Genomic DNA, 17,760 nt, shown 5'->3' on the forward strand with positions numbered 1-17,760 from the left:
CCCTGCCTCTACAGAGGAACAATTTACCTTTAATCTAACAATGAGGATGCTACAGACATCTGGAAGAAGTTATGCAGAATCGGTTGAGAGCACCAGTGGAAGTAAGATGGTCTAGAAGGGAGGAAGTGCACTTTAGAAAAAGTGATACCCCGTTACTTGGAAGACATACCTGATAGGAGGCATTTAAACTCCAACCTCCAGTAGAAGCCAATATATGGATAAAGTGTTAAGGGCCCCAAGTGCCAAAGGTCCGCATGTGACAATTGGACAAGTAGACAATACTGCTCCATAAGACCATAAGACAGGAGGTATGTTATTGGCCAGATCAGTAGGAGAAAATATAGAGGAAAAAAAACAAAACAAAACTAATGCAGCCACCATACCTAAGGATTTGAAAGCTGCAATAGACAGTATTACATTTTTGTGTTTTTGGCTTTAGGTACGTTTTTTTAACACTGTTGGCTTCTGAATTCTGATGGGTGACCCTGAGATCCAGGATAATTGTGTTCCTTTTCCCTTAAAACATAATTTTCTGTATTTTCCGATGTTGTTGCATTTTTTGTTACATGTACTATAACTAGATTTTCAATGATTTTTTTTGCTTTGTTTTTTTTTTTTTTTTTTTTTTTAATGCTTAGCTATGCATTTATTGCCATGAAACATTTTATGTGCTTTCATTATATGGCGACCGCGTTAATCCACATTATTATGTGCAGAAAATGTCAATCTATACCGCAGTCTCTGCAACTGATTATTTTCTTACGAAATGTAATCCCCCCTCCCCCTTTCCTTTATGAAGTGTTGCTTAATCATGGCAGATGCGGTTTTCTCCACAGCAGTGACAATATAAAAAAAATGTAAAAAAAGAAATAAAGGAAAAAAAATGTGTTTAGTACTTATTGTATTGCAAAAAAAAAAAGAAATCATATTATAAGTGCAAGCATCCCCCATGAGCAGTTCAACCACATTCTCCATTGTAAAGTGGTTGTAAATCCTTTATATACCCAGTGAAGTGACCGGCGATACACAGAGAAGAAACAAATCCTCCTACGTAAGTTGTACCTTTTTATCTGCAGCCCCCTCTTCTCTGCAGCCATTCAAAATCCAGAATATATAAAGATTGTGGGTAGCACACCCCCTAAGGAGCTGCAAGTAGAAAGGGATTCCCCCGTCCTGCACGGCCAAGCACAGCGCATTTTCACAGAACATTTGAGGCAAGGAACAGTCCATTGCTTTAAGTATTTTTATTTAGTTGACTTAACTTGGATAGGGAGAAGGGTAATATGGGATGCCCACTTGACTTTAGTAGAACTTTCCAGGGACAATTTCTTCTGTACAGCTATTTATAGACATAACAAAAAATTTGGTCGTTTTTTTTTTAATTTTTTTTTTTGCTTTTTTCATAAATTCGGAAATTCGAAAAATTCGGAATTCAGATTTTCAATTTTCGAATTTTTGGATTTTTTAATTTTCGGATTTCCGAATTTTCAAATTTCCAAATTTCCTAATTTTGAATTTTCGAATTTCCGAAATTCCTAATTTCAAATTTCCAAAGTTTCAAATTTCCGAAGTTTCAAATTTCCAAAGTTTCAAATTTCCGAAGTTCCAAATTTCCACATTTTCAAATTTTCACATTTCCACATTTCCACATTTTCAAATTTCCACATTTTCAAATTTCCAAATTTCCACATTTCCACATTTCCACATTTCCAAATTTCCACATTTTCAAATTTCCACATTTTCAAATTTCCACATTTTCAAATTTCCAAATTTCCACATTTCCACATTTTCAAATTTCCACATTTTCAAATTTCCAAATTTCCACATTTCCACATTTCCAAATTTCCACATTTTCAAATTTTCAAATTTCCACATTTCCATATTTCCACATTTCCACATTTTCAAATTTCCACATTTTCAAATTTCCACATTTTCAAATTTCCACATTTCCACATTTTCAAATTTCCACATTTTCAAATTTCCACATTTTCAAATTTCCAAATTTCCACATTTCCAAATTTCCACATTTTCAAATTTTCAAATTTCCACATTTCCACATTTCCACATTTCCACATTTTCAAATTTCCACATTTTCAAATTTCCACATTTCCACATTTCCACATTTTCAAATTTCCACATTTTCAAATTTCCACATTTCCACATTTCCACATTTTCAAATTTCCACATTTTCAAATTTCCACATTTCCACATTTCCACATTTCCACATTTCCAAATTTCCAAATTTCCACATTTTCAAATTTCCACATTTCCACATTTCCACATTTCCACATTTTCAAATTTCCACATTTTCAAATTTCCACATTTTCAAATTTCCACATTTCCACATTTCCACATTTCCACATTTTCAAATTTCCACATTTTCAAATTTCCACATTTTCAAATTTCCACATTTCCACATTTCCACATTTCCAAATTTCCGAAATTTTGAAGTTCCGAATTTTCAAATTTCGAATTTTCAAATTTCGAATTTTCAAATTTCACATTTCTGGAATTTCACATTTCCGTAATTTTGAATTTCATTTCCGAATTTCAGGAAATGCAGAAAATTTCTGAATTCAGGAATTTCAGGAAATGCAGAGAATTTCTGAAATTCGGACATTTCGGAATTAACGAATTTGTCAAAATGGTATTTGTATATTGAAATCATATCCACTCTCAAGAGTCTCTTCTCCAGAGAGAATAAGATCTGGGGTCCAGAACTGGACAAGATACTCCAGGTGCGGCCGGACCAGAGTCTTGTAGAGCGGGGGAATTATCATTTTACCTCTGGAGTTAACTTAAGTAACACTTGAACGCACCTGGAGTATACTGTCCAGTTCTGGGCACCAGTCCTCAGGAAGGATGTACTGGAAATGGAGCGAGTACAAAGAAGGGCAACAAAGCTGATAAAGGGTCCAGAGGATATTAGTTATGAGGAAAGGTTGTGAGCTCTGAACTTATTCTCTCTGGAGAAGAGACGCTTGAGAGGGGATATGATTTCAATATATAAATACCGGACTGGTGACCCCACAATAGGGAGAAAACTTTTTCGCAGAAGGGAGTTTAACAAGACACATGGCCACGCATTAAAATTAGAAGAAAAGAGGCTTAATCTTAAACTATGTAGAGGGTTCTTTACTGTAAGAGCAGCAAGGATGTAGAATTCCCTTCCACAGGCGGTGGTCTCAGCAGGGGGGGCATCGATAGTTTCAAGAAACTTTTATATAAGCATTCGAACGACCACAACATTATTATGGCCCGGCTCGTAGAGCTTACATTCTAAAGGGGGAGAGGGGGTGGTGGTACAAAAGGTAATAGCTGCAGAGAATGATGGGGGTGGCTTGGGGACAGTTGTTAGGTGGGGGAGGGGTAGGCTTCCCTGAATAAATGAGTTTTCAGGGATCTCCTAAAGGTGGACAGGGTAGGGGCTGATCGGATATACCGGGGCAGGGAGTTCAAAAGGATGGGAGAGGCTCTGGAGAAGTCTTGAAGGCGAGCATGGGAGGAGGTTACAAGGGAGCTAGAAAGCAGGAGGTCCTGGGAGGAGCGGAGGGGAATGATTTGGGCGATATCTGCAGATGAGGTTGGTGATGTAGATGGGGGCGATGTTGTGAATGGCCTTGTATGTTGTGGTTAGCATTTTGAATTTTACACGGTGGGGGAGGGGAAGCCAGTGAAGGGATTGGCAGAGAGGGACGGCAGTCACGGATCGGTTAGTGAGGTGTATTAGTCTAGCAGCAGCATTCATAACAGACTGAAGGGGGAGGAGCCTGTGTAAGGGTCGGCCATTAAGGAGAGAGTTGCTTTGTGGGGTCATTAGTCAGGAAGGGTGGAATTCTGGAGATGTTGCGGAGGTGAAGGTGGCAGGATTCAGCCAGTGATTGGATATGGGGTCTGAAGGAGAGGTCAGAGTCAAGGATTACAGCCAGCACCCTGGCATGTGTGGAGGAACCAATGGTTGTGTTGTTGATATTAATGGTGAAGTCACGGGGGGGGGGGGATCGTGAAGGAGGAAATATTACAATCTAATAGGGTGGGGAAGGTGGTACAAAAGCTTATAACTGTGGGGAATGAGCTGATGGAAGTGGTAGGAGATTAGTTGGAGACATGATAGGCTTCCCTGAAGAGATGAGTTTTCAGGGATCGCCTGAAGGTAGCGAGAGTAAGGGGATAGCTGGAGGTAGCGAGTTTCAGAGGATGGGAGAGGCTCTGGAGAAATCCTGGAGAAAAGCATGGGAGGAGGAGACGAGAGAGCTTGAGAGTAGGAGGCACTTGAGAAGAGTGGAGAGGACGATTTGGGTGATATTTGGAGACAAGATTGGTGATGTAGCTCCGGGCAGAGTTACATAGTTGCATAGTTAGTATGGTTGAATAAAGACACCAGTCCATCCAGTTCAACCTGAGTGAGTGTCTACAATTGTCCCTATCCCTGTACATTGCACACTCACATCGCTCCCTACCCTCAAGGAGCCCACAATCCAAGGTCCCCATTCTTATACTAGGGGCCAATTTTGGACGGAAGCCAATTAACCTACCTGCATGTCTTTGGAGTTGTGAATGGCTTTGTATGTTGTGGTTAGTATTTTGAATTTAATTCGCTGGGTGATTGGGAGCCAGTGTAGGGATTGGAGGAGAGGGTCGGCAGACACTGAGCGGTTGGTAAAGTGGGTAAGTCTGGCAGCAGCAATCATGATAGACATACAGGGATATACAATGTAATACTGACATATAATCACACACATAGGTTGGACTTGATAGACCCAGGGGCGGACTGACCATTGGGCCACTCGGGCACTGCCCGAGGGCCCCATGCCACTAGGGGGCCCCATCAGGGTTGCCAGCCTCAGTAAAACCAGGGACAGTATGTAAAAATTTGTTTGTTTTTTTTACATCTGTCTTTGAAATGTCCCTTACTGACATCCTTTTGGTCTTAAAATCCAGAGATTATAGCTGCCCCACCTCTCCAGTACCTTCTATGCCAATAGAAACATGTTTGTGTATACTGTGTGTGTGTGTTTGTACTGTATATACTGTGTGGACCCATAATCTCTGATTGCCTGGGGGCCCCATAAGCTCCTATTGCCCGGGGGCCACATGAGTTGTCAGTCCGCCCCTGGATGGTCTTTTTTCGACCTCACCTACTATGTAACTATGAGGGATCAGAGGGACACCCCCCCCCCCCCCCCACACACACACACACACACACACATGCCTCCCCTGTCACCTTTTTTCTCCTGGTGTCAGGAAAACTTATCAGAAGTAATTCATGCTGATAGCAGAGGAGCTAGGTACAACTTTTGTAGGAGGATTGGTTTCATCTCTGTGTCACCTGTGTCACTTCGCTGGGTGTATTAAAAGTCAGCAGCTACAAATACTGCAGCTGCTGGCTTTTAATAATCGGACACTTACCTGCCCCAGGGTCCAGCGATGCGGGGGAACGAAGCCCCCCCCTCGCTCCCCGCTCCGCTCGCGGCGCCGTCATGCATACTGTGGGCACCCGGCTGTGGCTTCACAGCCGGGCACCCACTGCGCATGCGCGAGCGGCGCAGGGCGCCGTGATACGCCGTACAGTCACCTGGGACACGTGACAGGTCCCAGGTGAATGTGCGGCGCGAGGGGAAGTGATGTCACCAGCCCGGGCAATGAAGAAGGCAGACTACGAGGGACCCCCTAGCAACCGATATTTAGAGGTGAGTAAAAATATTTTTTTTTGCCAATTATTTTTTTTTGATTTTTTTTAAGAATTTTAAGTAGTTTTATTTTTTGGGGTGCAACACCACTTTAAGGCCACCTGGTCTTTATCCAGAATTAATTTCTTCTTTGGGGGGGGAGGGGGGGGTTATTCCCTTCCTAGAAATAGAGAAATGTTAGCCCCGTGCGAGGAATACGAAGCTGTGCGGTCTTTTATTTGCACCAAATGTTGATGACGCATCTTTTTTTGGTTCAGGTTCCATTCTGGAATGGGTGTAACCAGGATGAGCGCTGCGTCCCTGACCTCTACTTGGATGTGAAGCACGATATCCCGACTGCAATGTACGTGTATGCGTAAGTCTGTGCCGACTATAAGTCACCGTCCAGAATGTGGGACACGTGTAAGGAATGAAGAATGTACAGTATAAATCTCTGTAAATAATATTTACTTGATGAGCATCCATAGAGGTCACGTCTCTGGTATTCATTAGGAACATGTGTGCAAGGCATGGCGTCTTCTCTATTAATTGCCTATTCAAGCTTATAGCACTGCGGATGGGGGAAGAATGAAAGGAGTCATTGGAGCTTCATAGAATTCCACATGGCCCCTTCATATAACGCATTCCCTCCAATGTCATCTTGTTTGCAAAGTGAAGTAATTGGCGCAAATAAATATTATTCGGGGGGGGGCGGTTATTCCCTATATCTATTGCAACTTGTCTATTCCCCTAGTTAGCTAGTCTATTAACCGCTTCAGCCCCGGAAAAGATTCTATCCACTTCCTTAACCAGAGCACTTTTTTTGCGATTCGGTACTGCGTCGCGTTAACTGACAATTGCGCGGTCGTGCGACCTTGCAACCCAAACAAAATTGACGTTCTTTTTTTTCCCCACAAATAGAGCTTTCTTTCTGTGGTATTTGATAACCTCTGCGGTTTTTATTTTTTGCGCTATAAACAAAAACAAAAGAGCAATAGTTTTGAAAAAAAACGCAATTTTTAGCTTTTTGCTATAATAAATATAAAAAAAATATTTTTTTCCTCAGTTTAGACCGATACGTATTCTTCTACATATTTTTGGTAAAAAAAAAATCGCAATAAGAGTATACTGATTGGTTTGCACAAAAGTTATATTGTGTACAAAATAGGGGAAAGATTTAGGGCCTTTTTATATATATATATATATATATATATATATATATTACTGGTAATGGCAGCAATCTGTGTTGTTTATTTTTTTTTTGTTTTTTTTTTGACAGTTTTTGGTGACCAATAAAAATGCACTGTCACTGTATACATGGAACTGGCAGGGAAGGGGTTAATACTAAGGGTCCAATAAAAGGGTTAAGTGTTCCTTAGGGAGGTGCTTTCTGTGGGGGGGACAAACTGACTAGGGAGTAGTCACTGTTCCTGATCACTAGGAACAGCAGATCTCTCTCTCTCCTCCTCCTCCTGTCAGAACGGGGATCCACCTTGTTTACAGATCCCCGTTATAGCATCTACAAAATAGGGGATAGATTTAGAAAAAGTTTATTATTTTTTCTTTTTTTTTACTAGTAATGGCGGCGATCTGCGATTTTTATTGTGACAGCGACAACATGGCGGACACGTCAGACAATTTTCACACATCTTTGGGACCATTGGCATTAATACAGTGATCAGTGCGATTAAAAATGCATTGATTACTGTAAAAATTTCACTGGCAGTGAAGGGGTTAACACGATGGGGAGGAAGTGAAGGGGTTAAGTGTGTTAAGATCTGTCATTTGTCTCCTCAGAGAACCGGAAACTGTGTGTTTACACACACAGTTCCAGGTACTCCGTGGCTCAGCTGCGATTGCGGGAGCGATCAAGACCGTCGGGCACTCGCATCACCTGGGGGGGCCGAGTGGGGGGGCGCACCCCCTAGTGGCCACAGGGTGAAGCGAAGTTACATAACGTCGTTTAACCCAGCCAAGCCATTCTGCCGCAGTACAACTGTGGCGGCTGGTCGGCATGTGGTTAAATCTCTGATCACATGTTGCTGTTGATATCACAATAATACAAGGCTAGCTATGAAACCAAGCACACGGCTTAATAAAACAAAGACTTATTTATTTCCCAAGAAAATAGGAAAACAATAACATGGGAATACTAAAGAAAGGTATTACTATATTACAAATCATATAACCAGACCATCTAATACAAGAATATCAAAGATACTTATCACAATGCTTTCCTCAAGGCTTTGTATCGTCAGGCTTTGTCAGAAGACAAAGAGAGAGCCCAGGCACAAGCCAAGAGTAATAAGGGTAGAGACAGAGAGAGGGCTCGTTCAGTCCTTTTATGTACTTCAATCATACACCATCCAGACCCAACCCCATTGCCATCCCATCTAGACTTCTGACGAATCACAGTACTTATGGGGATTACATTACTGTCCGTCCTACTGTATTGGCCTCTAGGGGCAGCATTGTCCATGTCTATGTACCCTGGTCAGTCTTCAATGCCTTTGATCTTTTGATCTTCTGTAGCAGGACATTTATCAATCATCTTGTCAGCTATGGTCCCTTTCAAGTTTGCATTATAGCAACAGACGGTTCCGGAGCCAAGAGCTGTTCAAAGACATTCCAGACCGCCCCCAGGAAAGCAAATGCTTGGTTGTATCAACCAGAAATAAACTCCATAAATATGATATTAAATCATGTTGCCTTCCAACACAAAGGGTAGGCTGCGGCAATGGAAGAAAGTTAAGTGAAGGTGTTGATCTGGAAATAAGCAGTTCCCAACTGTCACTTTTGTAGTGCAGATTAAAAATGGCAGTCCACCCAAAAATTATAGTAAATGAATCCCCCTACCCAATGCACAGCTATAACTGATATTTTCATTTTTATTGGATGCCATTTACTCAGAGAACAAAGCTAGGGGCTACAACAGCAATGAAAGCTGGGGCTACCGATTTAGGCCAAACTTCAGGAATTAGGCAAAATGTACCCTTGCAGTGAGGCCTCCTCAGAGGTGCTGGAAAAGGAAAAATACTTGGCTTATTCCCCGTCCTGGTAACTTCCTTTAATCTGTGTGGCCAGCCCAATGCTACAGGGCTCATTTAGACTAGCAGTGCCCTCTGAAGATTTATCTGGGGTGGATCGCTCTTCAGAGGGTATTTGACAGGCAGTGAGGAGGCATTAGAGTTGTCTCCTCTCTGCCTGTTTTAAACCCAAAAAACCTGCTCCAACACAAGCCATTTGGACAAATAAGGCCAATGTCGTTATTGGAATGCTCTGGCTGCTGCTGATTGGGCTGGCATAGGTGCTTTCCTTGGGGCATTATTCCTCCCAATGAAAGAAGACACCATTCCTTACATTGACACTAACAGTGGAGTGTAATTCCTCCCACTGATACCAATGACGGGGTATTATTCCTCCCACTGATACCAATGATGGGGTATTATTCCTCCAACTGATACCAATGATGGGGTATTATTCCTCCCACTGACACCAATGATGGGGCACTATTCCTTCCACTGATGCCAATGATGGGGCACTATTCCTTCCACTGATACCAATGATGGGGCACTATTCCTTCCACTGATAACAATGATTGGGCAATATTCCTCCCACTGACACCAATGATGGGGCACTATTCCTCCCACTGACACCAATGATGGGGCACTATTCCTCCCACTGACACCAATGATGGGGCACTATTCCTTCCACTGATGCCAATGATGGGGCACTATTTCTTCCACTGATACCAATGATGGGGCACTATTCCTTCCACTGACACCAATGATCAGGGCTGTCTTAATGCATGGGCACCCTTGGGCACTGCCCAGGGGCCCCAGGTGTATGGGGGCTCCATGATAGTCTTGCATTACATCATACTTGCCAACTGTCCCGGATTTACTGGGATAGTCATTCTTTTTACTAAGCTTTCCCAGGGATGTCTGTGTCCCGGGCAGTGTCCCGGAACCTGTACTGTACCCTCCTGATCCCAGTATCTTGCCCTCCTGATCCCCCCTGGACTGTGCCCTTTGTTTTTGATTAGTCTTTGATTTATTAGCATATTTTCTTATAGTTTAAAATCTATTTTATTGAAAGTACTATTAAATATATAATTAATTCTATCAACTATTCATACTTTATTCCTGAGAGTAGGTGCGTAAATTGGGTAAGGCTAGTAGGGGCCCCAGTGCATTACTTTGCCCATGTGCCCATTATGCTATTAAGACGGCCCTGCCAACGATGGGGCACTATTCCTCCCACTGATACCAATGATGGGGCACTATTCCTCCCACTGACACCAATGATGGGGCATTATTCCTCCTACTGACACCAATTATGGAGCACTTCTCATTCGACTGACACCAATGATGAGGCACTATTCCTCCCACTGACATCAATGATGGGGCACTATTCTTCCCACTGACACCAATGATGGGGCACTATTCCTCCCACTGACACCAATGATGGGGTACTATTCCTCCCACTGACATCAATGATGGAGCACTTCTCATTCGACTGACACCAATGATAGGGCACTGTTCCTCCCACTGACACCAATGACGGGATACTCTTCCTCCCACCAAACCACTAATGGGGCACTTCCACTGGGAGAATTATACCCCACTGTAGGTGTCAGTGGAAGGAATAGTGCCTCATTGTTGGTTAGCAGAGAGACGACAATGTGACACCTTCCTATTGGTTCTGCTGCACTGGGGTTCGCATTAAGTTCGGACTGAACCCCCCCCGCTCATCCCTGCTAATGAGATGACTGCGAATCAGTATCAGATCTCTCACCAGCAAAGAAATGGAATTGCCAATGTTGCGCCATTGATGCCTCCCGTCAATTGCAAAGATCAGATGGAGGTTAGATGCACCTTTTTTTTATTCCAGTTATTTGGGATACAGGATGGCTAGTGTGTGTGTGTATATATATATATATATATATATATATATATATATATATACATCTGACTTTTATATACAGTCAGGTGTTAATTATATTCTATTGTTTATAGACTATAATACCATCCATATAAACGTCCAAAGAGTCAGAGTTCCCTGTATGTTCTCTTCAACTCGTTGGATCATCTAATCCAGATTGTCTGAGCTCTTCCTCTAACGAGGTGGAGTATTTATTGAAAGCACATGTCTCTGTAATGCAAACGTTTCCATCATTCCCTCGGCACGCTAACAATACACAGTAGCGTCTGAAGGTATATAGTTACTTACCTTGAATGTCTGGATGGTAATAAAACGAAGGCTCTCAATGGACAGGACATTAGTTAAAGGGGCTACGAAAAGATCTTGAGGGACCCGAGGAAAAAAAAATTCTGCCGCGACTCATAAAAACAATCTTTAAATTTAAAAAGTGAATTGTCATTTAACTGGAAAATCTCCCCCCTTTTCCAGGACACACATTGGTAGCCGAATTAAACATCTGCTCTGGATTGCTCGCTAGTTATGAAAGTAATAAACTAAAGTTGTCTAAACAGAAAGGTCCCGTCATTCCCCTGATCTCCGAGTCTGGTGGTGGCCCATAACTCGGGCCGTCTGCTCTTCTCACAGTATGGTAATTTACAAATATCGGGACGGTGGAAAATTGTAAGTAGGGCACATTCTTTCCCTCTGAAAAGTAAAATACCAGCACAGCGCTAAGACTGAAAACGAAGACAGTATTGGGCAGCACGCCAAAACCATTCTGAGATCCTAACTACTATAGAAGAAACCTTGAGATGGCCTGGGTACAATGCGCCACGCACTATACAGATAAGGACCAGTCAGGGACCAAAGAGGGCCGGGGAAATGACACGTCAAAAAGCGTGTGGGTGGCGCTTAGGCACCCTAGTGGGGGAGGCTAAGAACTACACTTGCTAATTGCCTAGGTTCTAGGCAGGAATTTGTGGCCATTCAATATCAGCATTAAAGCACAACTCAGAAGTGAGCCAAATTGAACACCGTTAGCCCTCTACTAATCCGTGGCTAACTTGTACTGTCAACATTAACGCCTTCCTACCTAGCTTATAGCAGAATGATGGCCGGATGGAGGATTTCATATGACCTCCTTCAAAACGGACCGCTCCTGAACACCCTTGGAGACAAGCAGCAAGGTGATCCATGGTGCGGTGTGTCCCTTGGACACACCGCATCACTGATCTCGGTAAAGAGCCAATGACGTAGGCTCTTTACCATGTGCTCAGCTATGTCCAATCCCAGCTGATCACAATGTAAATAGGAACTGCCGGTTATCTGCATTCCTCTCCTTACACTGACAGCGTGGGAGGAGAGGAGAGCCGATAAGCAGCTTTCCTAACAGGAGAGATATGCCCCATCGTTAATGCATGTCAGTGCCAACCAGTAGTGCCCATCATTGATGCCTGTCAGTGCCATCTATTAGTTCTATTAGTTCCACCCATCAGTGCTGCCTATCAGTGCCCATAAGTGCTGCCCATCAGAACTACCTATCAGTGTCCATTAGTGCTGCATATCAGTGCCGTATGTGAATGTGACTGCTGACTGAGAGCAGAGTAAACAGGAGATGGCGGCTCATTGATTTCCTGCATGAGAGATGGTGAGTCTGCAGATGGGCATCAGGCTGCATTGATGGGAGATGGGCACATATCAGCCTGCATTGAGGCTGCAGATGGGCACTTATCAGGCTGCATTCAGGCTGCAGATAGACACATATCAGGCTGTATTAAGGCTGCAGATGGGCACAGATCAGGCTGCAGATGGGCACAGATCAGGCTGTATTAAGGCTGCAGATGAGCACAGATCAGGTCACAGATGGTCACAGATTAGGCTGCTTTGAGGCTGCAGATGGACACGGATCAGGCTGCATTAAGGCTGCAGATGGGCACAGACCAAGCTGCGTTGAGGCTGCAGATGGGCACAAATCAGGCTGCATTAAGGCTGCAGATGGGCACATATCAGGTTGCATTGAGGCTGCAGATGGGCACATATCAGGCTGCATTGTGGCTGCAGATGGGCACAGATCAGGCTGCATTAAGGCTGCAGATGGGCACATATCAGGCTGTTTTGAGGCTGCAGATGGACACAGATCAGACTACATTAAGGCTGCAGATGGGCACAGATCAGGCTGCGTTGAGGCTGCAGATGGGCACAGATCAGACTGCATTAAGGCTGCAGATGGGCACAGATCAGGCTGCGTTGAGGCTGCAGATGGGCACAGATCAGGTTGCATTACGGATGCAGATGGGCACAGATGAGGCAGCATTGAGGCTGCAGATGGGCACAGATCAGGCTGCATTGAGGCTGCAGATGGGCACATATCAGGTTGCATTGAGGCTGCAGATGGGCACAGATCAGGCTGCAGATAGGCTGCAGATGGGCACAGATCAGGCTGCATTGAGGCTGCAGGTGGGCACAGATCATTCTTCATTGAGGCTGTAGATGGGCACAGATCAGGCTGCATTGAAGCGGCAGATGGGCACAGATCAGGCTGCATTGAGGCTGCAGATGGGCACTGATCATTATTTTTCTTAAAAGTGGTTTATTTTGTAAAAAAAACATTTTTTTCCTGAAGCTTCCCTTAAATTGAAGGTGCATTTTATACACCGATAAATATGGTACTTATTTACAAAATTTTATAACAGAAACTTAGAAGAAATTTTGTTTTCAAAATGTTCTGTTTTTTTGTTTGTTTAGCAAAAAAAAAACCAGTGGTGAATAAATACCTCCAAAAGAAAGCTCTAATTGTGTGAACAAAATGATAAAAAAATCTTCTTTGGGTACAGTGTTGTATGGCCGCGCAATTGCCATTCAAAGTGCAACAGCGCTGAATGCTGAAAATTGGCCTGGGCAGGAAGGGGGTGAAACTGCCCCGGCATTGAAGTGGTTAAGCACTCTAGACACAACTACAAGTAGAGAACAACAACTCCCAGGTGCGCCGCATTTAGGAACCGGTGCCCACAAAGCCCGCACCAGCATCCACCAACCCAGCAATTCCTGTCACCTCACTCCCAGTGACATGTCCAGCTATTGCTACTGGATACAGTAAACAAATTCCACCATCACTACATGCCTGTTCTCTTTCCAGGGGCCCCTCTACATCTCTCTCTCTCCCATGACTTCAATGCCATTGCCTATCCATGCATTCATTTGCAGGTGGTGTGTAGGCAGGTGCCTACATTATAGTCTGTTATGTTATATAGAAATGGTGGCACTGAAGAGCAGTGGGGAGGAGGTAAACCAGGAGCAGTTTAGTTCCACTTTAACATGGGAATACTCATACTCTGTGCTATGGGGTAATGGTGCCCCTAGTAAAGGGAATACTCATTTTGGAAAGCCTGTGCTTGCTGAGCTTAATAAATAAGGTGATGCCGGGTTCACTTTAAACACCCAAATTCCCAATCATGTGCAAGGAAAATATAACGCAATGGATATTTGCTTGTATGGGGTGATCGTCACGAACCTTCACCCAAAAATTCCCAAAGCTAAGTGAATAGTCTGTAGATATCGAAATTGCCTCCCATTGCATTGTCAAGATACTTGTCTCCAAGTATTTATGTTTATGTGCCAAAACTCCTGATTTTCCACCGCTGATTAAAGGATAACAGCTGCATGGAACTGAAAACTTAAAGACATTTCAGCACCATCGAGCTGGCCTAACATGTGATAGATTAATGTTGACATGCTTTCAGTTTTATAGTGTAAGGAGGTATTCATTTCATTTTATTACACAAGGTTTTTTTTTGTTTTGTTTTTAAGCTATGGGTTTCCTGTCTGAGGAGATCCCAATAATCTGATGTGTTTGATTTTGTTATTAACTCCATCATGATACAATTTCACAACCTGTCTAGAGATGCAAAACAATACAACCACGTTCCAAATATGTCATCATAGCCGATAGGACCAACTTCGCTCCAGATATCGAGATCCATTTGTATATTGTATTGTTGAATAGGCTGGTACTTGTTCTGAAATGCTTTTCTTAGCCACTTCTTCAGATCCCAACATTTATATCCATACTTTAAGCAACTTTAATCCAGGCACCATGAAATGTCTAGATGTTGATGGTCCACGAACAGGATGGAAGGTGTGAGAGTTGTAGAATCAGTTGCTTGTTGGACACAAAAAAAAAATGAAGTATACAGTTGCATCTGTTCTCACAAGTTTTATTATTACATTCTCTTTTATACAGAAGATAAGAAAGGGGGTGGTATGAGATGTTATTAAAGCGGTAGTAAACCCGCTATTTTCTTTTTTTTTTTACACCTGCAAAGCAAAAGGCATAATGAGCTAGTATGCACCGCATACTAGCTCATTATGAAATACTTACCTTAGAACGAGGCCCCGACATCTGGCCCGATCCACGCCGAGGGAGCCGACATGCTCCCTCAGCGTTTCTTCTTGTGAGTGGCCGGAGCCGCGATATCGTCACTCCCGCACATGCGCACGGGAGTTTTTATTCCGGCCGGCTGGACACTGCCGGATTTTCAGGCCGAGAATCCCCTTGTGCGCATACGCCGCTGCAGTCAGTGGCGCATACCGAGGGGAATATCTCCTAAACCGTACAGGTTTAGGAGATATTTTTTTTACCTACAGGTAAGCCTTATTATAGGCTTTCCTGTAGGTAAAAGTACCAAAAATTAGAATACAACCACTTTAAAGACCAGTAAATAGAATAATGTCACATTTCATATGTCAGCAGCTATATCTGCGAAACTAAAACCTCGAGATGGGAGGGGAGGAGCATGCTGCTCACAGCTCAGTCCATATACAAAATGAAATATCCTAAATTGATTTTGTTTTCTTAAAGTGGTTGTAAACCCTTACAAACCACTTTGACCTACAGGTAAGCCTAGATTAAGGCTTACCTGTAGGTCCAAGAAATATCTCCTAAACCTATACGGTTTAGGAGATATTTGCCCGAAGACAGGCACCGCCGTCTACGGCGCATGCGCCGTAGACAGCGGCGCGCAGGCGCACTGAGCGCAGAATTTCCAACAACGGAGCTGCCGCGTGTGTCGGCTCCGGTGCGCATGCGCGGGAGTGACGTCATCGCGGCCCTGCCGAATGACAGCGGCGGAGCTGCGAGACCCCACCGAAAAGATGGAAGCGCTGGACTACAGGGGACAGTGGTGACTTCGCTGGCTCCTGTGTCAGGTAAGTGACACATAATGGGCTACTATGCGATGCATAGTAGTCCATTATGCTTTGCCTTTGCAGGGAATGAAAGAGGAAGTAAACCCATCAGGGTTGACTTCCTCTTTAAATGAACAATACAGTGAATATCTCTGTGTCGTTTGCCTTCCGGTGTTAATGTAACACCATTCGTCTCTATTTACATTTAGCTGACTGCTGGCAGCTCCTGCTACATTGGCGCAGAGAGACAGTGTCTTGTTTAACTCTCCCCTAGCTTTCTCAGAATGACTGGTTCAACAGGGGAGGTAGACCATCTGCTGGTACAGCATGTGATTGCACATGCATAGATGTGATTGTACACCTTTCCGTGGTGATTTAATTAATTTAGGATTCTGCCTGCAGGCCCCATCCAGCCCACATGTAGGGTCAGTGGCATATCCTTCATGTGTACAGATAAAGGATTTAGGTAAGCAGAAGAAGGTGTCTGGATCTATCCCACCCCTCTACCTGCAGCCTCAAGTTTTTTTCTGCTGTGGCTTTATCAGCTCTATCTTTCATTGCTAGAACCATCAACACCCTAGCAACCAATGACGTGTTTGCCCCAACATTCACAAGTTGATGGAACTTCTTCCACCCATACCTGCTCTGCCTTCTGGCTCCTGCCCTGCTGCATCAGCCACACTATAAGCCCTGCAGTAGTAAACGATACTTTGATGGAAACCCTAATATACTGTAAGGAGGACTCTAATGAGGACCATGATGTAAGGAGGACTCTGATCTAAGGGGAACTCCACAAATATTTGTAAAATATACAATATGGCCCACGAACTGAAACGTTTGGTGTCCCCAGGTCTTAAGGAATGGATATAAATGTTGGGGTATCTACCGAACACTCAATAGAAAAGAAGTGGCTTGGACAAGCTAAGAAACTACTTTAACCGTACAAAACAAGTCCAGTTGAATGTGACCAACTACTACTAGCTTTACTATGACCTGGATAAGTGAGAACCTTCGCAGACAGGTATTGTTGATTTAGTATATTTTGAAATGGCTGACATTTTCTTTCCGCCCATCTTTGCTGTCAGGGAGTTCTGCCAACGCTCTCTGCGGAGATCCCCATCAGACTGCAATACCTTCACTCGATCATTTGACAACTCCGTATTCATCATTGAAGGAAGCAGAAGGCGAGTGGCCCTGGAAGTGGCACTTGAGAACCGAGGGGAGAACGCATACAGCACCGTGCTCAATATTTCCCACTCTCCAAACTTGCAGTTCGCCAGCTTGATCCAAAAGGTAAATAGACATCAGACATGGACATTTCTGTTTACTATAAGTAAAAGTCAGAGCAAAGTAAGGCTTATATCACACTAGTGATAGTGACAAGGGAAAAAAAAAAACACTGAAAACCACTTGCTGCCTCATTGGTTGAAACAGTGAGACCTCAATCCAGGGAAATTCTGCAGCATTTTGGCCAGCAAGGACACATATCCTCATTTCTTTTGCAAAAATATAAAAGATGAGGTTGCGTCAAGTAACTAGATACCAAACAATGTCAAGCCCTAAAAGTGCACCACCCGTAAAAAGGGGAAAACGATTGCAGCCAAAATTGTCCTTAGCCAAGTCTTTAGAGCTCATTAGTCTAGGGTTAAACATAAGTGATGGTCCTAGAATTATTGTTTTCATCCTGGCATTCATGGCGATACTCAACATGTGTGGCACAATTGCTGTTTACATATATGTGCACTCTCTATGCACATGTTTGCATTCACGTGTGTGTAAGTGGCGCCAGGGTCACTGTTAAATTTTACTGTAAATTACATTTCTAAATACTTTTTTCATTTAACCTTATTGTAACCACAAGGGGGCTGACTCATCCCCATATGTGATAGTGTTGGCAGGTGAGAGGTTCTCTTTATAGGGATATCAGGGTTCTATTAGGCCCTGGATGTCTTCCTTGTCTTCAACTACAGCTGATCATCCCCAG

At 43.5% G+C, this 17,760-nt stretch overlaps 1 protein-coding gene across 1 annotated transcript in view; it reads left to right on the forward strand.

Annotated features, from left to right (window-relative positions):
* LOC143964481 (integrin alpha-11-like) overlaps positions 1 to 17,760 on the forward strand; it is a 268,377-nt gene that overhangs the window by 241,751 nt on the left and 8,866 nt on the right. The window contains exons 19-20 of the mRNA XM_077474255.1: positions 5,948 to 6,033; positions 16,862 to 17,069. Of these exons, the coding sequence (XP_077330381.1) occupies positions 5,948 to 6,033; positions 16,862 to 17,069 (294 nt within the window). The remainder of the gene's footprint in view (positions 1 to 5,947; positions 6,034 to 16,861; positions 17,070 to 17,760) is intronic.

The sequence above is a fragment of the Lithobates pipiens genome, unplaced genomic scaffold (genome assembly GCF_037356315.1).
Source record: "Lithobates pipiens isolate NorthernLeopardFrog02 unplaced genomic scaffold, aLitPip1_a1.2 Scaffold_8, whole genome shotgun sequence".
Lineage (NCBI taxonomy): Eukaryota > Metazoa > Chordata > Amphibia > Anura > Ranidae > Lithobates > Lithobates pipiens.